We start from the raw sequence: 26,258 nt of genomic DNA, 5'->3' as shown, positions 1-26,258 counted from the left end.
TTCCCTAGTGTTTGGACATCACCCCTTCGTGCTTTTACTAATAGTCCAGCATCATTTTGAGGTGGAATTGGTCTAGCCACATCTAGTAACTTTACTTCAGTGTTTTCCTGACTTTCCCCGGATTTCTGCCTCTTTTATATTAATCTTTATATCAATTTGTCTTTTTAAAGGTTAGTGGTATCACATTAAAATTTTAAAAGTATCTATTAATGTTTAAATTTGTGTTTGTGTGTCTGCACAATTGAGTGCAGGTGCTCATTGAGGCCAGAAGAGGGTGTTAGATTCCCTGGGTCTGGAGTTAAGATGATTTTGTAATGTTGAATCATTTCCTGCAAGAATAGGGCTGTCTTCCATTTGTTCAAGAATACTCCTGGATTTTCCAGGAGTGTCAAATTACATTTTAAAATATACTTGTTTCCAACTAATGTCAAGGCTGTGTTGAGTTTTTAGGAATGTGACATACAACAAGATGGAGACAACATATGTCCCATTCTCAGTGGAAAAAAAGATCTACATCTTAAATGGATTTTGCCTCAAACGCTAAGTGATGCTTTCAAAGCCCACAGTGAGGCTGGCTGATTCCTTTGATGAGCATTGTATCAATGTCAGATGCAGAGGGAGGCTGTGGGCAACCAGGAAATGCCAGGAACACCGGATTGTTTTCTTTTTTGGGTCTGCCTCTCAGTGCTCTGCAGGAAGCCAGATCTTACCACCTAAACCATAAAATTTCTTGAGAAACATAAATAACTTCTCTCTTCTTGAGGAGAGTAGGCTGATGTAACCCACAGTCAATAATCTGAGACAGACTCTTTCAGAAAAGAGTGTAGGGATGTTATGGCCAGGCCAGTACTTGTGATAACCAGGCACCAGCTGTGCTGAGTACACATGTGTACCCACAGGCATGAACATACAGAACACACGCACACATGTGTATACACAGGTGTATACGTGTACAGGCACAATACATAGACATATGCATATACACAGTGCACATATATGCATGCGAACATGCACATACATACACACATGAGTGTACTGCACAAAGTACATGGGAATACATGCTGAAACAGGAGTGCATACGTGTGTGTGTGGGGGTGCCTGTTCGTACTCATTTGGACATCCAAGGCCACAGCACCTAAACACACTAGGTTTCTGGTGAACTGTATGTCATGTTTAACTGTGGTATATGTCAGGGTTTTAGGACTCATTAAGGCTATATAAAAATGTAAATCCAGTAAGGTCTAGCTGTCCTCATACTCTTCCCATGTGGAGGAGAGGAAGAGGACCTGACTCAGACTCCAGACAGAAGGGTGGTCTCTGACCTCACCTGCAGGTCAGGCTCCGGGGATTAAGGTGCTTGCATTTGACCTCCACGGAGCTTGGAATCTGTCTAAAGCCTGAGTCCAGAGACCACCCAAAGAGACTGACCTCACTTCTAGACCTCCCTCTCACTTAGTGGGTGAGTAACAGCAAGCCATGACGACTTCTGACTTACCTTTCTAGCCCTCAGATGAGAATGAGAGTGTGCGCCTTTGCAACCTTCCCTGGCAATCAATGGAATGAGACAGTAAAAGAGAAAACACCATCTAAATGGCAGAGTGTCATGAATTGTGGGCTAGCGCCCTTCAACACTGCTCCCCAGGAAGAACAGCCAGCAGTTAGACTCTCACAAATGAGTGCCATGGGGTTTGAAACTACCCACTCACGGGGGGGGGCTGAGTCACCCTCCCCACCCAAGCTCGACACATAAGTGTCATTGTACGCATGCACGGGACCAGTTTAAAGGGCTTAGGAACCTGGGTCCCACAAGCTGAAAACACTCCAAAGCCCCATAACTTGGCAAACAGGGTTCAGAATGAGGCTGTCCCCACACAGCTGGCAGGGCACGCTGAGGCTGAGTCAAAGGAAAATAGTTATTGTCACCCTGGCAGAGGTTCTATAACCTCCAAGAAACATTTCTTATATTCAATTAGGTAACCAACATCATTTCAAACCTCATATTTATGGCTGTCCCTTATGGTGTAGGCGTATTTGTTCTCTGAGCCTGTGCCTGAGAACACTAAGCATCTTTGGGGTAATTCAATATTCAGGAGCATTTTGTGGCATAGAATTGTGAAATACTTGTACTCAGGCAGATGACACAGTCCAGTGGCCTGTGCTTTGTGGAGAACACACTGTCTGCCCGAACCTCTGCCTGACTATCCCTCCTGGCCCAAGATTGGCTTCAGGTGTCTGGGGGATAGAGTATGGCTCCCACAGACCCTGGGGGCTCTTTTCCAACTTAGGGGAAGTGTCTGTTTTCTAAGTAACCAACTCTGAAACAAAAGTAACCAACTCTGAAACAACAGTTGACTGAGGTCAAGAAATCTACTTTTCCCTTGGCTTTTAATTTCTTTTCTTCCCCTTTCTGACAGGGTCTCATGTGGTCCAAACTGATAGGAATTCAACATGTAGCTGAAGATGACCTTGAACTCTAATCCCTGCCAGAGTGCTGGGATTAGAGGTGCGCGCCACACACCCAGTTTATGCAGTGCTGGGGATGGAAACCGGGCAGTGCCTGGTGCATACTAGGTGAGCTCTCTGCCGGCTGAGCCTTATCCTCAGCCCTGGCCTCGTAATTTCAGTGTGGAAATGAAAGGCCTTTTCTAGTCAGGTTCGTGGTGGGAGTGCAAACCCTAACTCTCCGGTCTCACCCTTCTGAGGGCTTTGCTTTTCCTCTTCCGCAAGACTTCCTCAAGGCTCTGAGAGTGTCTCATTGTTCTTCCTGCCTGGGCCTTCCGGTCTGGTTGATTTTTCTATCTACCCAATCAGCTCATGGAGGTAACGGGGCTGTATCCCTGGACCCAAGTCCTCTGCAGGTACAGGCGGGGTTCCCCACAGCAGCGGCCTCCTAGCCCTAGATGCTAATGTGGGGAAGAACGAGACTGCCTTTATCCTCTGAGGGTGGGGTAGGGGTTGGGTGGGGCTCAGGCCTCTAGGAGGCTCAGTGTTTTTAAAATGTCTAGGTTTTCCTAGTAGCGAGACACAAACCTTGACTCAACGATCCCACATGGAGTTTTATTGGTGGACAGGAAAGGAAAGGGGGGTGAGAGGTAACCAATCCGAGAGAGGGGGAGAGGGGGAGGGAGAGGGAGGGGAAGGAGGGAGAGGGGGAGGGAGAGGGAGGGGAGGAGGAGGGAGGTGAAGGAGGGGGAGGGGGAGGGAGGGAGAAGTAAAAGAATAAAAGAGAGCATAATCGAGCAGGGGTCAGTCCTTTAAAGGGATCCTTTGCACCTGCGTGGTTCTCACAGAACTCTGGGCTGGCCTGAGTGCATCTTGCTAGGTAACAGGGCAGGCCAGCGTACTGCCTGAACCTTTCACTCAGGCCTGGGGTAGGGAGCTCAGACACCCTCAGAGGGGAGTGCAGGTGCACAGACTGTGAACCCTAGCCGTCAGTGGACTTCAGGCTGCCCGGGTGTATGCACATGTGTAGACATCTCACCAACCCAATGGTAAATTCTGACTTCGTACCTGCTGCCCTTACACAATGGAAGTCACCTAAAAGGTGAACGAACTGCTCTCACCGTGGCCGTTGCTCACGGGACCCAGATTGGTTGTTTCCACAATCGTCTGTTTCTATTTTTCCACCCCAAGATAATCTCTGCTCTTGCCCCGCCGAGAGGAACCCCTTGTTTAACTTCACAGGCCACACGCACAGCTGAAAATGAGGGAGCTGCTACAGTTCAATGTCTCCAGCTGGACCCAGCGCCCAGCCAGTGGTCCGTCTGCACTCCATTATCCCTCCTGGTCTGGTCCATCTGCACTCCATTATCCCTCCTGGTCTGGTCCATCTGCACTCCATTAACCCTCCTGGTCTGCTCCGTCCGCACTGCATTAGCCCTCCTGGTCTGCTCCGTCTGCACTCCATTAACCCTCCTGGTCTGCTCCGTCCGCACTGCATTAGCCCTCCTGGTCTGCTCCGTCTGCACTCCATTAGCCCTCCTGGTCTGGTCGCATCTTGTTATTATCCTCATACCCAAAAAAACAAACAGATGTCTCTCCCACAGCCTCTGCCTTCCCCTGCATGTCAGAGGTTTGCTCCAGGTGACCCCTGTCACCCCAGTCCCCGGGAGCTCCTGCCTCAAACAGCTGCTTTCTCCCGGCATTCTATTTTGTCACCGCCCTGTTTCTTGCACTTTCAGACAAACCATCTACTCCTGTTCACCTCCCAGCTGTGGGGCGCGCTCTTTCACTGAGACCTGTTTCTACCCACCATGCCCACTGCCTTCAGGATGGCTCCTGGGGACAACCTCAACAACCCCCCCCTGAATCCCAGGATAGACTTGCTATATAGCCAAGGATGATCTTCAACCTTTTTCCCCCCTAGATAGGGTTTCTCTGTAGCTTTGGAGGCTGTCCTGGAACTCACTCTGTAGACCAGGCTGGCCTTGAACACACAGGGATCCGCCTGTCTCTGCCTCCCGAGTGCTAGAATCAAAGGCATGTGCCGCCAATGCCTGGCTCGCTCTTCATCTTTTGATGCTCCTGTGTCTGCCTCTGAGTGTCAGGGTTGCAGCAGGTGTGCGCTGCCACACCCAGTTGATACAGTTCTGAGGACCGGACCCAGGGTTGCCTGCACCATAGGCAATCGCTCCATCAACTGAGCCACACCCTCAGCCCTAGAAGGGTTTCTTTCCACATCCCTATTCCTCTCCAGCACGCACTCTGGCAGATGTTGGCATGAGCTGAGGGTTCAAACTCCTCCCCACCGTGGTGGTTTGAATAAGAACGGCCCCTGAGTCTCATATATCTGGAGGCTTAGTTACCAGGGAGAGGAATCATTTAGAAAGGTTAGAAAGAGGCGTGGTCCTGTTGGAGTGGGTGTGGCCCTGTTGGAGTGGGTGTGTCTCTGCGGTGAGCTTTGGGGTTTCAAAAGCCCATGCCAGGCCCTGTCTCAGTCTCTCTCCTTCTCTTCCTCCCTCTCGGCTTGCAGATCAGGTTGTGGCTCTCAGTTATTCCCCAGCGCCGTACCCGCCAGCTGACATGCTCTCTACCATGATGATAATGGACTAAGCCCCTGAAACTGTAAGCCAGTCCCTAACTAAATGCTTCCTTTTATGGGTTGCCGGGGTCATGGTATCTCTCTCTTCATAGCAACAGAACAGTGACCAAGATGCCCTCATACTCTGCATCAGCCTTTCACCCAAGTTGCCGTTAGTAAATGTTATCAGTGAAGTGAAAACTGCTTCTGGGGACACACAAATCCCTTCCAAACAGATAGCCATTCCGAACCCTCTAAGTGTAGACTTTGAAAATGCAGAAAGTGACCGTTGATAGAGCGTTGCTTACTTCTCAGCATTTGGCTTTCCTGGAACCTGAGGGAGAAAGTGAACCCAGCTTGTCAGCCTCTCGCTGTCTCTCCCTTCTACAGTTCCAGCCTTCTTCATCGACGCCAAGGCTGTTTGACACTCAAGCACCAACCACACGTGGGTATTTGGACATGGCCAGTCCGAACTGAGATGTGGTATGGCGTAAGACAATACTGGATTTTGAAGACCTAATACCTCAAAGTGAAAAATCAGTTCATTACTAATTGTATATGGGTTACATATTGAAATGGGGTACTGTACACACAGGGTCCAATAAACATTACAAGTGACTTCCCATTCTATTTTTTACTTGCTTGAATGTGAATGTGGCTATTAGAGATTATAAAATGATACGTCACACGCATGTCCACTGGTTAAGGCTGCAGTTTCCAGGCCCTCACACAGGTCTCAGTGTAGCTTCCAAAGTCTGTGTTATTTCTCCTTTCTCCCTAAGGTCACCTACCTTGCCCATGCCTACACAACTAATTACAAGTCTTTTTCATTGGTTTTAAGACAGGTCTTATGTAGCTCAGGTTTTCCTAGAACGCCCTGTGTAGTTGAAGGTGAGCTCGAACTTCTGATCTCCAGCGTATGTGCAGCATCACACCTGCTCTCTGACTAGAGAACTTCTGATCTCCGGCGTATGTGCAGCATCACACCTGCTCTCTGATCTCCAGCGTATGTGCAGCATCACACCTGCTCTCTGACTAGAGATCTTGACACTAACCCCCCACATTCCTTTCCACACTCTCCCCAGATGGCAATGGAGCAAGCAAGCAGACAGAGCTCCTGGGCAACCATAGATAATTCCAGCATCCTTGTAGTGACTGTATTCCTAGAACTTTCTCTTTTCTCATCTCACAATTCTTTTGAAGAGATAGATGAGGTAAAAATGTCTTTGAATCCTCCTGGCAAAAAACAAAAACAAAAACAAAACAAACAAAAACCACATCAGCAACACCAAGTCACAATAATGTCCCATTACAAGCAAAGGCAACACTAAGGAAGCAAACCCAGCTGGTGGTTAGCCATTCATCACTGAGAGCACGGCTATCCCCTTAGAGGCTAAACATAAGATATCTCACTGTCATCAGCCGGGAAGAGTATTTATGCTGCTCTTGGACTGGCGCCCAGGGACAGAGTATTAACAAAATCATTCGTCTGGGCTGTGCTTTCAAGTCTAGCATCAGTGAAAACTCTGTTTATTTAAAGGGAGATTAGCTGTGGTTTGCTGTGCTTATTTACCTCTTAGTAGTTCAAGTGACTATGACTATTCTTGACTTTCTCCTGTGTAAAATGTACTTGTTTGGGGACTGGAGAGATGGCTTAGCAGTTAAGAGCACTTACAGTTCTTGTGAAGGACCGGTCTGGTTCCCAGAACCCACATAAGGCAGCTCATAGCCATCTGTAACTTCAGTTCCAGGAGATCTGATGCCCTCTTCTGGCCTTTGTGGGCACTGCACACAGTTGGTACACACACACACACACACACAGACTCACACACATACACTACATTTAAAAATATTCTTGTTAAGGAGAAACTATTTTCAGGAACACAGATGATTTGCCTTGATAATTATTTTCCACAAAATTAAATTATGGTCCAAATAAGGGACTGGATGGTACTGCTGTACCTAAATACCAGTTGTGTATTTAGTCTCTGATTAACTGGCCTAGGAGGAAGATGTCTAACCCAGAGCCGCTAGATTGAAGAGGATGGTTCAGGGTGGGAGTCCACTGCTGCCTTTCCCTCTTGGGCTTTCCCCACTGCTGCCTTTCCCTCTTGGGCTTTCCCCACTTCTGGACTCTGTTCTGACTTGGACCCACCAACTAATCCTGCAAAAAACCTTCCAACAAAACCAGCAACAGCCTTGGCCTTTCATTTCTCTACATAACAAGGAAACACATGATGGGTAGGAAAGTTTAACCTCAGACCAATTTGCCCTCCATGGTATTGAGACTAAGCCTCAGGAGCACACGAGGAGTTTAGTCCCACGGTCTGGTGTTCGAGTCCGTTTACACAGCCTTGTGTTGATTACGAATGCAGTGAGTGACCTGGTTAGGGTTTCTTTTGCTGTGATGAAACCCTATGACCAAAGGCAACTTGGGGAGGTGTTCATCGTCTTATTTTTTCCTCACCACTGTTCGTCACTGAAGGAAGGCAGGGCAGGAACCTGGAGTTGGAGCTGATGCAAAGGCCATGGAAGGGTGCTGCTTACTGGCTTGCTCAGTTTACCTTTTATAGAACTCAGGACCACAAGCCAGGATGCCTCCCCACTTACGAGCATCAAGCACTGATTAAAATGCTCTACAGCCTTGTCTGCAGCCCAGTTTCATGGAGACATTTCTCAGTTGAGACTCCCTCCTCTCCAGTGACTCTAGCTTGTGTCCAGTTGACATAAAATAAGCTAGCACACTGCGTATTATAGAATTAGACACCTCAGCGTTTTTATATTTTGGGTTGTGAGCCTAGCCTTTAATGATTGAGCCATCTTTCCAGTCTGACCTCAGAGTTTTTACAGTAGAATCTCCAGTCCCTTCCCTTCCTATCTTTTAAATTGTGGGGAGGCAGATTTTCCTAAAACAAACAAACAAACAAAACAATCTGGTCAGGCATGCCTGTGGTTTGCGATGAAGGAAGGCTCTTACTTCCGGCCATGCTGTGCAGATGGGTAAGCTGATCTGCGAAGGGAGGGTACCAGGTGGGCCACGTTTGGTCAATAAACCCTATCTGAAGGGAAATTTTCCACCTGTGGCAGAGAGAAAACCAGAGGCTAGGAGGCTGAGGTGCAACCTCTTCCTGAGCGGAGATGGGACCAGTGATGGGGGACGAAGGTAAGTGTCCCACTCCAGTTAACCGCAGCCACAGGAGTCCAGGCCTGGAGCTGTTAAGAACTGGACTCGGGAGGCCTGAGGTACCTTGGAGAAGGTAAAGCCCGGTAAGTTGCCTCCTGGGGTTTTTTTTGTTTGTTTGTTTGTTTGGTTGGTTTTTTCGAGACAGGGTTTCTCTGTATTGTTTTAGAGGCTGTCCTGGAACTAGCTCTGTAGACCACGCAGGCCTCGAACTCACAGAGATCCATCTGCCTCTGCCTCCCGAGTGCTGAGATTAAAGGCGTGCCCCACCAACGCCTGGCTGCCTCCTGGGTTTTGATGCCAGCAGAAGCTATAGAGGGTCTAGTTTTTAGAGGCTAAGTTTCTAGCAGCTTGTGCAAAGAAGAGCAGCATACTCAGGGAATTCATTCAGTTTCATTTTTCTTTTTTTTTTCTTCCAACTGTTTGCTTCTTTAAAGAGTATCTCTGTTAAAGTATCTTCACAAACACCAGTTAGTTAATTACCAAGGGTTAGGGTTAGACCAGGCTGGCCTCGATCCGACTGCCTCTGCTTCCCAAGTGCCCGGATAAAAAGTGTTAACTACTGCCACCCGGCATTCAACACAGTACCTTTATTTTTGGGAGACAGGTTTATTGACTTGAGTGTGATCAAGATGACCCCTCCTCCTCCCCAGCAATGAGTAACTATTAAGAATCTCTCAGGGAACCATCTTGTGAGTCAGGGCCTGATTCCAGTTCCCAACACCCACATCTGGCAGCTCTCAGCTGTCTAGCTTCGGATCTAGGGGATCTGATGCCACCTTCTGGTCTCTGAGGACACCTGCTCTCAGGTGTCATACACAGACACACAGATATCCATAAATAAAAACATATATATGTATGTTTTTATATATGTTTGGTTTTTCAAGACAGGGTTTCTCTGTATTGTTTTGGAGGCTGTCCTGTAGACCAGGCTGGCCTTGAACTCACAGAGATCTGCCTACCTCTGCCTCCTGAGAGCTGGGATTAAAGGCGTGCGCCACCAACGCCCGACAAAAGATGCATCAAAAGCCTTTTCTGTCCCTAAGCTGCAAAAATTTGTGCAAAAACTTGCAAATAATCATTAATTAGGTTATTGGTACTAGTGTATACCAATACTGATGTCACTGAGCCCAAAGAAGTGATGGAAAAGTAGAAATAAGGTGAGTGTTCCAGGAAATACAAGCACTGGGGACCTTCAGTGATCGGGGGTGGAGGACTCATAAAATTTCCAAATGTTTTTAATGAGCAAAGAAAGTATTGTGAAGGTTGACAGGGGACTTATGAGTGAGAGCATTCAAGGGCCCAGGCTTTAGCCTGAGGTCTCTTCTTATTGGGTGTAAAGGAAGATAGGGCTGGTTACTAAGGGATGTAGTTTGGGTAGCTCCCTATTGATTGATAGATTAGGTCAGATATTCACTTTTCCCACTGTGACGTCCCATCCCATAATGCATCTGACTTTAGTCATATGCACAGACATAGAAGGTAAATGGGGCAGTCTTTCCAAAGTTTACCGGAAGACACAGTTTTGCCTTACTGCATATGTACCCCAAAACCAGTTCAAGCTGGACCAGCCCCCCCCCTTTTTTGTTTTTTCGAGACAGGGTTTCTCTGTATTGTTTTGGAGTCTGTCCTGGAACTCTCTCTGTAGACCAGGCTGGCTTCAAGCTCACAGAGATCTGCCTGCCTCTGTCTTGGATCAGCCCTTCTAATCTTCGTATTTTGGTATGTCGGATATTCACTTGGATACTGACTAAATCTGATTGTTACCAGGAACAAGGAAGCTTACACTTTTGTTCAGAGAAGGGAGGATGTGCAGCTCAATGCAGGTGAGACTCCAAACGTGTCCTGGGCACACTGCTTGGAGGGGGTGTGTACGCACAGTACATGCAGAAGGAACTAGACTGCTGAATTCACTTTTATGGGAGAGTCTGCATAAACCCAAACCAAATGGGGAGCCCCGAACCAAACCGCCTCCTACGCTTGCTTCAATGGAAGTCAGAGGGCATCTCTGTAAAGTGGAGACAGACTGTCCATCAGTCTGAGTTAGTAACTGCAGAATGCGTTCACACATATGTCATGTCCATCTTGAGAACCTGAAGATGTCCCTCAGTAAACTGGCCCGAAGACATTTCTAGGTAAAATGAGTCACAGCTTTGTCTTTAAAATTAGAATAGAACTTTATTTGTGGAATTGAGATTTTGAAAATGATTTTATAGTTTATGCAATAAATTTTGATACATTAATCTGGATATACATTTACCATATAAGAAAGAATTTAAAAACAATGTCAAATAGCTTATCACCAAAACCAATTATGTTTAACTTGATTATTTTTAAGGAATAACTTGGACATTATAAATAAAAAGCGAAAACAAATTATCATTTGGATTTGCATTTGTAACATAATTTTGTGTTTCATTTGTGTGTGTGGGAGGAGAATTAGAAAAAATGAAGGCTAAAATACTTTCCTGGAAAAGTACAAAGCCTTTACTTTGTGAAATTGGGTCCACAACTCCCCAGCAGTCGAATGTCACTGAGACATTCCCATGCAGACTGGACGAGGGGCTGTGGTGATCTATCCAGGCTCCTTCAGACCATTGGTCCACGCCTGGGTGAGTGGGGGAGTGAGCCTGGACATCCTAAAACCAGGTTCCAGTGAAGTCATTGGACCATTCAAGGGGCTATCTGCCTATGAAGAGAAAGCTTGTGTTTTCTAAGCTTTGCTGTTGATGGCTTCTCCAAGGTGGACCAAACAGCCATGCACAAGTCTGTTTCACAAGACAGTTTCCCCCTTAGTTCCAAACAATGGGGACATTCCAGATAACACACCAGCCCTTATTAGTGTTACTTTGCCACTGTAGAGAAAGAGAACTCTGATGCTGAGATCCATGCATGAGTACATATATATATAGTACATATATATGCCAGCACACATTTGGGGCCAGCCATATCCTTTCATCCTCACCTACTCTAAATCACTTTCTCTGTAGGTGAGCATCCTCACTGGGAGCAGAGGCAGCTCTGGTGCCTGGCAGGAAAGCATTTAAGAAGAACTGCCTGATCTTTTGGTACTCCAGAACTTACCTTAACCTTGCAAGACAAAAGGGTGGGCATAGCTATTCACACTGGCAGATGATGAAACTGGAGCCTTGTAGTGCAGGCCAATGATAAAATCAAGACCACACAGGTGGTCATGCCTGGCTGACTCAATAAAGACACTTGGGAAGCATGCACTGGCCTGGGGTTACTTTCCCTGACCCACATGATGATGTGACCCACGGAAAGGGTTTTTGCTACTGTCATTGGAATCCCTACCATGGGCTGACAGGCACATGTCTTGTTAGAGTCAACAAGCTAAAACCAATGGCCATACGTACTTGGGACAGCTCCCATGGGGCATTTATATGCACCCCGGAAAGTTCTTAACACATGAGTACATTACTTTATACATACCACATTGAAAAGCAGGCTTAGTTTTTTCATATACATGCATAATGAGCATTTTCTGCATAATCACAACATCATAAGGATGAATAAAAAGAGTCAGCATATATGCTCTCTGCAGGTGGACTGGGACCTCGCCTCCCTTTCCTCCTGCTTTGGAGGCTGCTCATCCCTGCTGTCTGCTGTTTATGAAGTCAGCTACACATCTCTAGGTTTCTTTAGGATGACAATGGAGCTGGATTTCACTGCTGACAATTTTATCTCAGGCCCTGGTACATAGCTGGCACTGTCTATGTGTGCTGATTCAGGCATGGGGTCTCTTCCTATACTTCAATGTGGTTTCGGTGGGATTCCACCTGTAGCATTTGCCTCAAGAGTTTTTGACTTTTAATAAAACATAATTTTCATAGTAAACAGTTTTTTTTAGAAAGCATAAGAAACCTGGTAACAAATTTATACAAATTATGCACTGAACTACTCTTTGGTTATTTTAAACAAATTCTTTTATACTAATGTGATACTAAAAATATAAAAATGCAACTACAGAAATTCGCTTAATCTGTAAACATAATGAACTCCGTAAACACGTATGCACTACGTGACTGCAAGCGTGAAGAGTGGCTGGTAAGGGCAAGTCATACATGTAACTCGATTCTTCACGGCATGCGTAGAGACACTGTTTCGTGGAGATTGTTTAGTGTTTGAAGGGATTCTAAACGCACTAACACATAATAACTGTAGGCTTGAGGGTACACAGGCAAGAGGGAGGCCTAACACTCTCTACACATTGCAAATAAAAGCTTGTTCCTCCACTCGTCTTCTGAATGGCCTGGAGACTCAAGCTGCATGCTAACAAACGTGAAATACATCCCGAGTGAAGAGTAAATATTTTTTTTTGCAAGTGATTCAAGTGACTAAAACCATAAATGACACATTTTCCAAAGTTGTTCCAAAGATCTAGGCAATAAGGTACACTAGGCAAGTTCTACAGAATAAGTAGTGACAAGTAGCACTAACTGTGTCGCAGTTACTCAATATTAAAGACTTTTTGTCCAAATTTCATCTCAAAGAAGCGTCAAATTTTTCCCACCAGATATTACAGATATTTCACAGTTGGAATCTCAGTAGTTTCAGAAAGATGTGCCTAGCAAGATGAGATACGGTCAGAACTCAAGCACACAGGACTTAAATGCCCTGTCGCGTGAACCCCAACAACAGGACAAAGTAACTGGACAAATGAACACTTCAATATGGTGGTGGCTGAAACCATGGATGAACTGTCCTCTGGTCTCTTGGGGAAGAGCCAGTGACTATCTTTTAGAAGTACTCTGGAAAATGTTAAGATGCAATTTTGCTTAAAAACTATGGTGTTTAAGACACCACAGCTTGTTCCTTGTAATCTAATCGACCCCATCAAAGCCCTGAGTGTTTTCAATCGCCATCTGAAGTTTATCCCAGAGTTCTTCAAATGACTCATAGGGTGGCAGGTCCAGGCGATTAAAGCTGAAAGGATGGAGAGGATCTGGTTAGATTTAACAGCGATGCAGTAGATGTCACCATGGCAACTGCAGTATCATTGCCACTTGTCAGAAATATGTTCCATCATTGTTATCAGAGGTCACAATAGGCAGGGAGGTTCCTTATGCAGTCTTGACCTCACCACCCGCCCCCCCAATAAGTGGGTTCCTTGACTGTTAACCTCCAAGATAGAATATTCTAGCACTTTTGTGATAGGTCATCACCCATGGAACGGGGGCAATATATATGGTCAACAGTTAGTTGGGCCTCTCTGCTCTGTCCTTAGCTACCTGGATTTTGAGCCCAAGCAGCATGAATTCTGCGTTTCTGTTTGTCTCTTCCTCTCTCCTAAGGCTGCCACACACCCATCCCACAAGGGCGTGGTAGGGGCGGCTCCTAGGGCAGCAGGAAGGGGAATCCTGCTCCATCAAGGGTGAAACAGCTACTCACCAGGTATGTGCTCTTGGCAGCTTATCAGGGGTGCCCCACTGTTCAACTGTGAAGGACTGTGGTCCATTCGAGCCTATGAGGAAACAGTTTCTGTGGTTTAACTTACTTTACCCACAAGACCCTAGACATTGCAAAACACACTCTTGCTATATGTAGAACTTGCACACATAGAAACCTGGCCTGTGCTTGGATTTGCCGGCAAGTCGTAAAACAAACTGCCTGTGTTTCATCTATGAGTGACACGCCCCTCTGCCCCACTTGGTACACCTGGTGACACACCCGGCTCTGACCAAGCTGCATCTCCAATTAGGGTTTTCTTTACAGGTACAGAGAGGAAGTGAGGGCTCTGCTTTTGATTCCCATTGAAGACAGGTATGTCTCCCCTTTTCTGATTATATAGTCACTGTAAAACTGGAAAATAGCAGAATAAAACAGAACCAAAGAGCATAAAGTCATTCACACCCTAGTTCACAAGGTGTGGTTAAGCTGGGGAGGGCTTTGTGTGTAGTTTCTTTTGTTTGTTGTTTTCCAGTGTTGAACTTAGGCACTTGACTCCCGAGCCACAGTCTCAGTCTTGAGTTTTAAAGAAATTTAAATTATATGTATTCCTTATTATTTTCTGTGTGTACCTTAGCGTACATGTGCTAAGGTCCGTGTGTGGAGGTCAGAGAACAACTTGTGAGAGTTCTCTCTCACCATGGTGTGGGTTCTGGGGATTGAACTCAGGTCATCTAGCTTGGTGGCCAGTGCCCGGACTGTTGAGCAATCTCAGTGGTCTGCTGTTCAAGGCTGGGCCTCGAAATATAGCTGAGGCTGGCCCTAAACTTCTGTCAGTCCCAAGTACTGGGATTACAAGTGTGAGAGCCCATACTTGATTTAGGAGTCTTTCTGAGTGTATGCACACTCACATAGTTAGAGCCGTGGTTCCCACCTTCCTAACGGCGCCACCCGTTAATACATACAGTTCCTCATGTGTGGTGACTCCAAACCATACAATTATTTTGTCGCTACTTTATAACTAATTTTACTATTGTATGAGTCGTATGTAAATATCTGCTATTTAGGACATCTGACATGTGACCCACCAAGGCGTTGAGACCCACAGGTTGAGAACTGCTGACAGATGTCCACTCGATCCTGTTCCATTATACATAAGTACATTATAGTACTTATGTTACTATAAGTGTTCTCATTATGGACATTTTAGAAACTGCCTTTCCTTTTCTCTCAGAGTTTCCACTTAGCTCTCTCCAATCCCCAGCACCCCAACCACCAGATAATGAGACTCCTATGCTGGTCTGTGACTTTCCATTCTTCTCCTTACATCTCATAATCCCTTCCAAATGTTGCCAGAAGCAGTGAGAGAGCATTTCATATTCTCAGCAGTCAGTTTTCTTAGAGGCATACCTTTGCACATCTCACCCACCACGATCAGATTCACAGCTACACGTTTCAGTACTAGGGCTGCAGAGGGCTCCGGGGTAAAGAGCCCACACCACTCTTGCAGAGGACCCAACGTAGGCTCCCAGCACCCACAATGGGTGGCTCACAACCTCCTCAACTCCAGCTCTGGGGAATCTGACACCCTCTTCTGGCCTCCATGGGTACCAGGCAAGCACGTAGTACACAGACATACAGGAAGGGAAAACACCATTACACATGAAATAAAAGGAAAAATTAAGAGAGAGAGAGAGGTGTGTGGTCTCATCTGGGGTCCTGCCATCTCCCTCAAGAAGGAAGAACCTGCTGACAGCCACTACTCCATAGATCACACCAAACCACTAAAGGAAAATCAAGAACCCACGACCAAGAAAACTCTGGAAAACCTTAAGAAATCTTCTGGATCTTCCTCATCGATAAGAGAATAGGTTTCAAGCCCCCCCATGGATGCCTTAAAGAGTGGGTAGCACTGACCCCCATGTTTGCTGGTGTTACATATCACACACTGACACCAACAAGGTAGTAATTAATAATCAACAAAGAGGAGAATGTAAACAGCACAGGGCAGCCAAAGCCATGAATGAGGTCTCTGCTTTTTTTTTTTCTTTTGAGGGAGGGTGGTTCTCTGTGTGGCCTTGGCTGTCCTTGAACTCTCTCTGTAGACCAGGTTGTTCTCAAACTCACAGAGATCCTCCTGCCCCTGCCTCCTGAGTGCTGGGACTAAAGGAATGTGCCACCACTGCGTGGCTGTGGCCTCTGCTCTTTACTGAAACACCTTTCAATATTTTTGGATGGATTGTTGTAGTTGAAATAGCAAAGCGAATCGTTGGACAAGAGAGACAGTTGAACTTTCTTATCCCGAGGCCACTATTCACTGCTTAGATGCTGGCTAACGACCTTTCAGTGCTGTCCCTACCTGTCATTACCCCAGAGCAGTAGTTCTCAACCTGTCAGACAAGACCTTTGTCGGTGTGTGTGTGTGTCAAGCTACCCTTCTACATGGGTCACCCAAGACCAGCCAAAAACACAGATATTTACAGTTCATAACAGTAGTCAGTTATGAAGTAGCAATGAAAGGGTCACCACAGCACAAGGAACCATCTTTTTTTTTTTTAAGATTTATTTACTTATTTCATATACAGTGTTCTGCCTACATGCCAGAAAAGGGCACCAGATTGAATTGTAGATGGTTGTGAACCACCATGTGGTTGCTGGGAATTGAACTCGGGACCTCTGGAAGAGCAATCAGTGCTCTTAACCTCTGAGTTAACCTCTGAGCCGTCTCTCCAGCCCCCGCGAGGAACCATCTTAAAGGGAAGTTGAGAACCACTGCCTTCCAGGCACTAATGTTTCTGGGACCACAGAGAAAATAGAGCTTAATGCTCAAGAATCGAAAGTAACTCAACCGTTTCCCAGTTTCTCCTTCATTCTCTGATTACAAGGTAGAAATACAACCTGACCTACTTCGGTATATCAATCACTTAAAAGTCTTAATTCTTAGCCGGGCGTTGGTGGCCCACGCCTTTAATCCCAGTACTCGGGAGGCAGAAGCAGGCGGATCTCTTTGAGTTCGAGGCTAGCCTGGTCTACAAGCGCTAGTTACAGGACAGCCTCCAAAGCTACAGAGAAACCCTGTCTCGAAAAACCAAAAAAAGAAAAAAAAAAGTCTTAATTCTTTGTGTGCCTACGTGCACGCACGTGTGTGTTGGAAAACAACCTCAGGTGCTGCTCCCTAAGGCATCACACATTTCTTTTTCCTGGGTCACGGTCTCTTAGCCACTTGTAGCTTGCCAAGCAGTCTAGGCTGGCCAGCCACTGTACTCCAGTGACCCACCTAACCCTGCCGCCCAGGACCGGGATTACAAGTGAGCCTCTAGACCCAATTTTCAATATTAATTCTGAGATAGTCTCAAGTGCTTGCCAGGTATGCACTTTACCAACCAAGTTGTTTTTCAAGTCCTCAACTTAATTCTTTAAAATTAAGTGAAGCATCGTGAAAACGGTAGAAGCCTGAAGACTTATCAGCCATGAAAATGACAGTCAATGGCTGCGTTTCTGAGAGATCTGTGCAGAACCCTTACCATAGAGTTCAGCAAATCCGTTCATAGGCACCCGGGACGTGCCAGTAACAAACTGAAGCAAGCGTATTCTTTTTTCTGAGTCCATCATTAAAACAGCCTGAAAAACAGAGACGTCAGACAAATTATCCTGGGGAAAAACCTATTAGAATTTAGAGAACTGATAATCACTACATTGTTCTTATTCTCAAAACCTCATTTCCAAGTCTTTACTCTTGGGGCTACACAGAGATGGCCCAGACGTTAAGAATGCTTACTGCTTTTGCAGAGGACCTAGAATCAGTTCTCAGCAACCACATGTTGGTTCACAACTGTCTGTAACTGATGCCCTCTTCTGACTCCTGCAGGCACTGCATATGTGTGATGTACATAAACTCATACACACACACACACACACACACACACACACACACACACACACACACACACACTTTTTAAAAACATCCTTAGTAATTACATTTATCGACATTACTGAATGGTGTAAGAGAATTTAAAGGAGTCACACTGCAGGTTATCACAAGTTCTTGAAAGAATCACCACTTCGGTGCAATGCTAGCGTGTCTACTTTGGCTCGTTTACAACTATTCTGAATGCTTCCTCTCCTTACCTCTAAATATCAGAAGGGTGGGATCACACTCAAAGACAGAACATACAAAATCAAACTTGTACATGTGTTCAGCTGGTGTGCTTTTCTGGGCTACCCGTGTGCATGCACCCAAAAGTTATTCTAGAGGCGCACAGTATAATTGAATCTACCAAAAAGCAAGTTTGAGATTACCTTCCAGAACCAGTGGATGACCTGGTGGTTCATGCTGTAGCCATTTTTGTACTTTGTATGTTCCTTCCAGTCGCTGACATCCACGTCACCCAGGCCACACATGAGAAGCTGCAGATAAGATTAGCAGTCAGAACTTCAAGCAGGAGAAACTGGGGGCAAAGCTGGTTTTCTTTTTCTTTTTCTGCAGACAGGTTATCACTATGTACCTCTGGCTGTTTTGGAACTAACTATAAATATCAGGCTGGCCTCAAACTCACAAAGATCTGTCTGCCTCCATCCCACCCTCTAAGTGCTGGGATTAAAGGCATACACCACTATGCCTAGTCAAAACTATTTTAACATAAAATAGCTCTCACTTTGTTGATTTTTTTTTATTCCATCTACTATTTACTTAGTTGTGTGTGTGGCATGTGTATGGCATGTTGCCAGTGTGAAAGTCAGAGGACAGAGTCAGTCTCCCTTCTAGGGCTCAAACTTGGGCTGTCAGGGGTCGGTGTTAAATGCCTTTCCCACTAAACTATCTTGTTGGTCCTCCAGTTCTCTCTTTAACGACAGGGTCGCCTGTAGTACCAGGTTAGCTTTGAACTCATAAGGAAGCCGAGGATGGCTCTTGCTTTCACCTCTTGAGAGCTGCATAGCAGGTGTGCACCACTATACCTGGCTTTCGCTCTCCTCCTGATGGAGCCCAGGGCCTCATGCGTGCTAAGCACACTCTCCTTTCTCCCCACCTCCTCTCCATAAACTCTACCACTCCACAGACTGAGCTGTATTCTCTCCTCCCTGCTTCTCTCCACTCCTCTGTCTTCTTTTTCTCACCCGCCCCCCCCGGGTGGCGCTGAGGACTGAACTCAGGACCGAGTTCTTACCACTGAACTATATTCCCAGCCACACACAGAAATATTTCTTACCTCTAGTTCATTTTCATCAAATATCTTGATGAGATCCTGTGGTATCAGTTCAAAGAATCCCTGAAAGGAAATGAATGTGTCCCAAGCTGGTTAGCAGACTTAGCTCCTATGCCTGGGCATCTTGCAGCATGGGAGCACTCTCATGTAGCATGGGAGCACTCTCACATCTACAGACGCCAGTACACATTCATGAGCTCTGCACCGTGATCCCAATAGGAGAAAATGAGAGGCCCTGGTCGGCTCTCTGTCTTTTTTTTTTTTTTTTTTTGGTTTTTCGAGACAGGGGTTCTCTGTGGCTTTGGAGGCTGTCCTGGAACTAGCTCTTGTAGACCAGGCTGGCCTCGAACTCACAAAGATCCGCCTGCCTCTGCCTCCCAAGTGCTGGGATTAAAGGCATGCGCCACCAACGCCCGGCTCGGCTCTCTGTCTTGATTGCTCAAAGTGACTGCATTAAAACATTCCACTACTTCTCAAGCCCCACCCACCCCATCATCACTTCTTCACAGCACAGAGAAGGAAGACAGAGGGAGGCAGGCCCAACCCCCACCCTGCTGAACCCCACGCTGGCAGTGTCACTGCAGGGGATGGAGGGCCCCTCTGGCAGCCTCATCACCTGCTGCTGCTTCCTCATTCCCTCCGCCCACTGAAGCCTGTCCAGTCCACAGCTGCCTTAAAAACACCTTAAAAACTCTTCTTCCTTTCACAGCCAAGCACACGGTACGTAAAGTCAAATCCAACTGTTCATACCCCAGCTGTGGCTCCACCAAACTGCCACCTGCACTGCTGCGGACAGAGCCAAGGTCACCTTTGCAGCGGTCTAGCAAACACTTCCTATTTCTATCCTCTTTGATCTTGTCTGCTTCTAAAAAATTACAAGTCTGTGCGTGCGCATTATTTTAAAAACATAGCATGGGGGTTTGTGTGTGTCCTGTTTCTACCTTCCAAGACAGGAATTACAGGTGGCGGCTGAGGCCACCCAGCATTTACTTGGGTTCTGGGGTCAGAACTCTGACCACACACTCGAATGGCAAGCACTCCGACGGCTCGGCTCCTCCCCTGCCTTCTCAGCGTTTGCTGCTCAGAGTGACTGTATTGGAAAGGTGAGCATCTACACTGCTCTTGCAGAGGACCTGAGTGTGGCTCCTAGCACCATGCTGGGCGTCTCACAACTGCCTGGGACTCTAACTCCAAGCGACCCTTCACTAGTTCCCAGACACGCAGTGTACATACTTTACAAACATAAGATTAGACTATACACACACTGAGCGTGGCTTTACAGAGCCCCACATCCTAGCTGAAGGTGTGGGAAGACAAGCGGAAAGGCGCCCTACCTCTTTGAAAGCAGCCATTTGTTTCTGGATTCGGTTCACAAAACGCCATTGTATTACAAGGCTAGAAAGAGAAAAAAAAAATCAAAACATTTTCCTCTCACACAAACCAAGAAACAATTTAACACATGTTCATTCCAGGTAGGAACAGACTAGCTGAAGAGAAGCAGGGAGGACTGAGGGGTATTGTTTCCAAGAAAATCGAGATTCTGGCCACGGGGGAACAAAGAACAAGTTAAGGAAAGAGCACAGAACTGTTTGTAGGAAAATACTCAGAAATAAATTACTTACTAAATATACTCCTTCTTGTTCTTATTGGTGACAACGATCTCTGATCCACCAGTTTTCAGTTCATGTTGATGTGTCTAAATCAAACATGATACGTTGTTTTAGTGAGGAAAATGAAGAGTGAAAAAGTGTACATGAGTTACACCAGAAGCCTGGTGTTTTAAATTAAATCCACTCAAAAGCTAAAAGCTAAGAAAACTTAAATGTTAGTTCTACTAAAATAAATACAGAATGAGTCAACATCAAAGCAACTACAAATGCTGGCCGAGAGACAGCTTTTGCTACCAGAAAAGGAAATTTAAAAGCAGTGCACAGAAGAGTTTCGGGCGTGTACTGATGACTACACTTAGGTGACAGCATTGGTTTTGCATACGAAGTATTGTCTGAAAGTCTACAAACCTGTCCAAAAAGTTCTTCATCTATGATAAATCTCAGGTCGAGCTCTGTTGGGTCATTTTCAAGAATCCATCGCAGTGAACTGTAATATTCGCTATCCTAGAAGGGAAATTACAAATTAATGAATTAATTTTGCAGTGCTGGGAACTGAACTCAGGACCCTGTACATCCAGAGCTGCACAGAAAAACTGCACTTAAAAAAAAAATCTGTATACACAGAGGCAGCTGAACGACCGCAACAACCACATTGGTGCTGGGGAGACGGCAGTCAGTGAACAGCTTGCTTCACAAGCTCAGGACCTGAGCTGGGATTCCTAGCACTGTATGAAAAGCCGTGCACAGGGCATCCACCCGAGATCCCAGCCCTAGGGAGGTGTAGACAGGAGGATCCCAGGCGCTCAACGGTCAGCCAGCCTGGCCAAGTCAGTGAACTCCAGGTTCAATGAGAGACACTGTCTCAAAGAATAAGATGGAGAGAAATGGAAAAGACACTGACATCAGCCTCTGCTCTCCACAAGTGCACACCATACATACATACATACGCACGCATACCACACATAGAGCTTATGAGCACTTTCCAACACCCACATGGCAGCTCACAATCATCTGCTACTCCAGTTCAGGGGAGCCAGCATCCTCTCCTGGCCTCTGACAGCACCAGACATACATATAGGCAAAACGCTTATATGCATAAAAATAAACACATCTTTTTTTTTAAAATCATACTGTTTGTACCAATAAAGTGTATCAAGAAGTAATAACAAAATACTTAGTACTAAAGATCCAACCTTGGAACCCACATGTGTTCACACTGCAGGGGGCCACCAGCAGCAGAGACAAGACTTGGTCCTTCAGCTTCTGTTTCTACAGGAGCCCACCACAACACCCCGTCTTTGGAATGCCAGCTTCTGTTTCTACAGGAGCCCACCACAACACCCCGTCTTTGGAATGCCAGCTTCTGTGTTTCTACAGGAGCCCACCACAACACCCCGTCTTTGGAATGCCAGCTTTAAACATTTGCCATCACTGCAAACGATTATAACTCAAAACCTGATGCAAAAGAAATATAACTAATGTACGGCATAAAAAACCCAGTGAGGTCTGGCAAGATGCCTCAGGGTGTAAAGGCAGCAGCCACCAAGCATGATGGTCTGAGTTCAATTGTTGGGATCCACATGACAGAACGAGAGAAGCGACTCCTACAGACTGTCCTCTGACTTCCACAGGTGTTCCATGAACTAGTGATGCTCCCCTTCCCCAAATAAATAAATAAATAAATAAATGTAATAAAAATAAATACATATAAATTTAGCAGCAAGTTGACCACGGAGCTGGCTCAGAAGCTAAACCCGATGAGCAGGGTTCAATCCCTGAATTCACACGATGGAGGAAAGAACTGACTCCCTTTCTATGTGGGTGTCTAAACATAAAATAATCCAGCAGGTGTAACTAATACTTGCAGTGCGTGAGAAACCTAAGATGACTGATAGGCACAGGCGCAGGGATAGAGCTGGTGTGTGGTGGACACTGACACTCACTGAAGTTTGTTCCCATGCACCATATGCAGGAAGATGTTCATGTGTGTATTTTTGTGTGGAAATGACTGTGTGTGGTGTGTGTGGGGAGGGAGTATGCATCCACTGAGCACACTTGTCCTGTCCTGCTCTGTCACTCTCCACACAGAGTCTCTGGCTGACCCTGGAACTGACCTCACAGTCAGCAACCCCCAGAAATTCTCCAGCCTCTGTCTCCCACAGTGCTGGGGATACCCACAGTCATGCTCAGGTTTTTATGTGGAGAGAAGACATAAGCTCAGGTACTTGAGCTTGCCCAACAAAGGCTCTTACCCACTGGGCCACCTCCTCAGGCCCCTTTTCATTTTGAAACATTAAAGTTTATTAATTTCTGTTTTAAAAACAAATTATCTGGGCTGTGTGAATCGCTTAGTGGTACAACACCAAGTCAGCAATGTGCAAGGCCCTGGGTTCAATCCCCAGCACCGTGAAAACAACCACCCCTGAGCCCCAATTCCCGAAGCCTATCAAGTTCCAGTGTGAGAGACCTACCACAGACTCCATATCGTGAAGCGTTATCAGTTTCTGAAGCATCATCTTGTAAAAGGGGCGGATGAAAAAGCCTTGTAAGAAACAGAATATGTTAAGATGCTTATCAATTAAAAACAAAACAAAACCCCACATTAAAGAAGTTTGCTACTTGATGCTAACCATCCAGCAGCTTGCCATGATAAACTGCCATCCCAGCCACACGACCGATGAACTTGAAGTACGAGAGGTGATCTTCGTTACACAGGCCCGAGTTTGGATTTATCTGGAGGGTGTAATTATCCCTGTAAAGACAAGCCACATTTATGTGATCCTCTCGATATTTCAATAGAAAAATTTACTTAGGCAAGTGATTAAGAGAATTTCCCTTTTTGTTATTTTTTTCTCTACTAAAACCAATGGGTCTGATAATGGTCTTACAAAAAAAAAACTCCATTTCTGTCAAAAGATGAATAACCCCAAAGTACAGGTAAAGGAATAGGCAAAACCTATATATTTTTATGTTCAAAAGACAAAGAGAAAACCCTGACACTTGGTGTAACATGTCTGGACAGAAGATTGGCTGTTGTACAACAAATTCCTCTGAATTAAATTCAAATACTCCCTCCTGGAGGGAGGGTGGGGCTCCTAAGACTCAGGAAGTGGGGCTGGAGAGATCGTTAAGTGCTGAAGAGCACAGAGGCCAGGGGTTGAATTTCTAGAATCCACACAGCAGCTCACAACTTATAACTCCAGTTCCATGAAGCTGATGCCCTCTTCTGGCCTGTGAGGGTACTGCATGCATGTGGTGCATAGGCATACATGTAGACAAACACCTATACACATTAAATGAAATAAAAAAACCAAAGACCCAGGATGTTATCAGTTATCAAAATTTGCAAGATCCACAAAGCCCTCTCCTGGGTTAGGTAAAGCAGCAATAACTGTGGGGAGAAGAATGCTGACCAACTGAGCTACCTGAAGTCATGCATTGTGGGCCCTCACCCACGCTAGGGTGGGCTTCTCTGTTGCCCAGCTGCCTGAGTCATCCCTGATGCTGGAAGAATCCCTCACCCGTCTTCTGAAAGTAATCCAAATAATTCACTGGTTTGCCAACCCGGGCTTTGGTTGAATCCTAACTTGGTCTGTTCTCGGCTCCCTATCTGGGGCGAATAGAGGTTTGTTCATGTTTCCCAAGGAAATGTCACTTGACATATACATATACAGTAATAACATATACTGAGGCCAAATGTTGTATGCTTCCGTTCATCTAATGTAACTAGAGTAGAGAGATTCACAGGGAATCTGCTGATGGTGTTTAATGGATGTAGACTTATTTCAGGAGAATGGAAAGGTACAGAGTTCCATGATGCAGAATGGACTTGAAATGCCAGCCAAGTGTGTGCTTACAGAGGGCTTGGGTGGGAGCTCTGTGGAGGCAGGCCTGCCGATCATGAGCAATCCAAGTGCACACAAACACAGTTAAAACAGGCACCTCTGACCGGTTAGTCTCCCTGTGACACCAAACACATGCTATCTAACATCAACCCAACTTTGAAGACTGACTTCCCTCCCCTTCTATACATGATCATTTAAAGTGCTTATACCGGTGCGGTGGCACATGGCTATAGTCTTAGCTAATCAGGAGGCTGAGACAGGAGGACTGCTTAAGCCCAGGAATTCAAGGTCAGCCTGGGAAAACTGTGAGTCCTGGTAAGAAGGAAGGAACTTACGTAGCAGAATATTCAAAGAGCCCATAATAAGGGTTAAACATTTCCTTTGAAATGAGGAAGAACCATTCCCGAGCAACTCCTCCATAATCAAGTCCCTTTTCACCATCGAACTCAATCCAGAGTCGAGCCTTGAGGAAGTCGGCTTTCTTCACACCCATAATTCTCCGGTAAGAGTCCTCCAGAACATTTGCGCGGCGAAGCTTCATTTCAAATTTGTTTGGAATGTCATTCTGCTGAGCCAGGGGGAGAGACACGGTTTAAACCAGTCCATCGTGTTTCCCACACTCCACTCTGTACCACAGCCCTCTTCCTTTTAAGCAAAACCATCAGGAAAAACCCACGGGTGCACTGACCTTTCTTCCCCCAGCCCCTCAAGAATCAGGGTCCATTCTTGTGACCTAGGTTAGCCATGCACTTGCTATATATACAGCTCAGGCTCGCCTAGAACTCAAGATCTTCTTGCCTCAGCAACCCCTTCTCCCTTACAGGTATATGTTCCCGCATCTACCCTGGATGTACGGTCTTAACATTTTTCTACAATGGCAGAACGTAGGCTTTTTGCTCCTACTCACTTCTGATTATACCTAAAGGAGCTAAACTGGTGAGAATAAACCCGAGAAGGCATTTTGCCAGTAAAGAGCTCCATGTTGTTACAGGTTAGGTCGGTCTGCAATCAAAGCTCCACCTACTGCGGGCCACCTGCCTACTGCTAGCTACTCACTACCTGTCTGTCCTTACTCCCATCCCAGGCACTGCTGTCTACATTTGATGGGATCATTCATCCATGCTTCGTAACAACACCACAATAAGCCACCATCTCTGTTTTAACATGAGAAACTATAGACAAAAGAAACTGAAAAGGTCTGACTTCCCAGCCTCAGCTCTTAATGTAGGACACGTGGCTCCCTCATCTCTTATACACCTGTGCTTCGGAGACAAATGCAGGTAACTGTCTCAGATCCCACTGTAAATACTATAATGTATCCGAGTGTTTCATCCCAGCTGTGTACAACCACCAAGTGGGTACTGTTGGAAGAGAGGTTCTGCTTCTACTGTCAGCTCAAAGACAGACAGACAAGTCTTTGGAGGACACAGGGAAAGCCGAAAGCCCCACAGGAACTTCATAGAAACAGCTCACAGAAGCAGCATAAGCATCCTACCGGTTTCCCCTGCTGCTTGTGCAAGTTCAACAGTGGTAGGATTGGAGAAAAGTGGTTTTTAAAAGACTAATTACCAGGAGGCTGGAGAGAGAGCTCAGCAGTTAAAAGCACTGACACCTTATCCAGAGGATTGGGATTCAATTCCCAACACCCACTAAGGCAGCTCACAACTGTCTGTAACTCCAAGATCTGACACCCTCCCACAGACATACATGTAGACAAACCACCAATGTACATAAAACAAAAAACAACTAATTACTAGGCGGCTGGTGCACGTGGCATGTAAATAAGGGCCCATTATGGGACAGGCGCCATAGTGGAGCCAGGAATGGGAAAAGGGAACTAAAAGTGGCGTGTCAGATGTCCTTCCTCAAGGGCTGTACCGTATAGTGTGGATGGAGGTGTAAATACAGTCAAGTCCTAACTTACAGGACCGCCCAAGAATGATCAGTGGGAGTATGCAAGAGTGAGTTCCAAACACTAGTGATGTATTT

The 26,258-nt window shown here is 46.0% G+C and overlaps 1 protein-coding gene and 1 long non-coding RNA gene across 6 annotated transcripts in view; one reads left to right on the top strand and one right to left on the bottom strand.

Moving 5' to 3' along the window:
- Positions 1 to 2,774: 2,774 nt before the first annotated feature.
- On the top strand, positions 2,775 to 5,645 carry LOC121137564. Its single transcript, XR_005874849.1, has 3 exons — positions 2,775 to 2,858; positions 4,973 to 5,064; positions 5,411 to 5,645. It is a non-coding gene; the product is annotated as an uncharacterized LOC121137564 (long non-coding RNA).
- A 4,714-nt stretch (positions 5,646 to 10,359) lies between these two features.
- The window catches only part of Nedd4 (NEDD4 E3 ubiquitin protein ligase), an 87,825-nt gene continuing 71,926 nt past the window's right edge, over positions 10,360 to 26,258 (bottom strand). For 3 of the 5 annotated variants that reach the window (XM_040740001.1, XM_040740002.1, XM_040739999.1), the window contains 11 exons: positions 24,605 to 24,834; positions 23,055 to 23,176; positions 22,896 to 22,966; positions 20,833 to 20,928; positions 20,437 to 20,510; positions 20,149 to 20,209; positions 18,818 to 18,877; positions 17,910 to 18,017; positions 17,135 to 17,231; positions 13,614 to 13,686; positions 10,360 to 13,148 (listed from right to left, as the gene is read on the bottom strand). In XM_040740001.1, the coding sequence (XP_040595935.1) occupies positions 13,046 to 13,148; positions 13,614 to 13,686; positions 17,135 to 17,231; positions 17,910 to 18,017; positions 18,818 to 18,877; positions 20,149 to 20,209; positions 20,437 to 20,510; positions 20,833 to 20,928; positions 22,896 to 22,966; positions 23,055 to 23,176; positions 24,605 to 24,834 (1,095 nt within the window). In that variant the 3' untranslated portion in view covers positions 10,360 to 13,045. Of the gene's footprint in view, positions 13,149 to 13,613; positions 13,687 to 17,134; positions 17,232 to 17,909; positions 18,018 to 18,817; positions 18,878 to 20,148; positions 20,210 to 20,436; positions 20,511 to 20,832; positions 20,929 to 22,895; positions 22,967 to 23,054; positions 23,177 to 24,604; positions 24,838 to 26,258 lie in introns of all 5 variants that reach the window. The other 2 variants (XM_040740000.1, XM_040739998.1) reach the window with 1 other exon arrangement.

The sequence above is a fragment of the Mesocricetus auratus genome, unplaced genomic scaffold (assembly GCF_017639785.1).
Source record: "Mesocricetus auratus isolate SY011 unplaced genomic scaffold, BCM_Maur_2.0 Super-Scaffold_100691, whole genome shotgun sequence".
NCBI lineage: Eukaryota > Metazoa > Chordata > Mammalia > Rodentia > Cricetidae > Mesocricetus > Mesocricetus auratus.
Note: the sequence above shows the minus strand (reverse complement) of the source record. Positions and strands in the feature narration are given on the sequence as shown.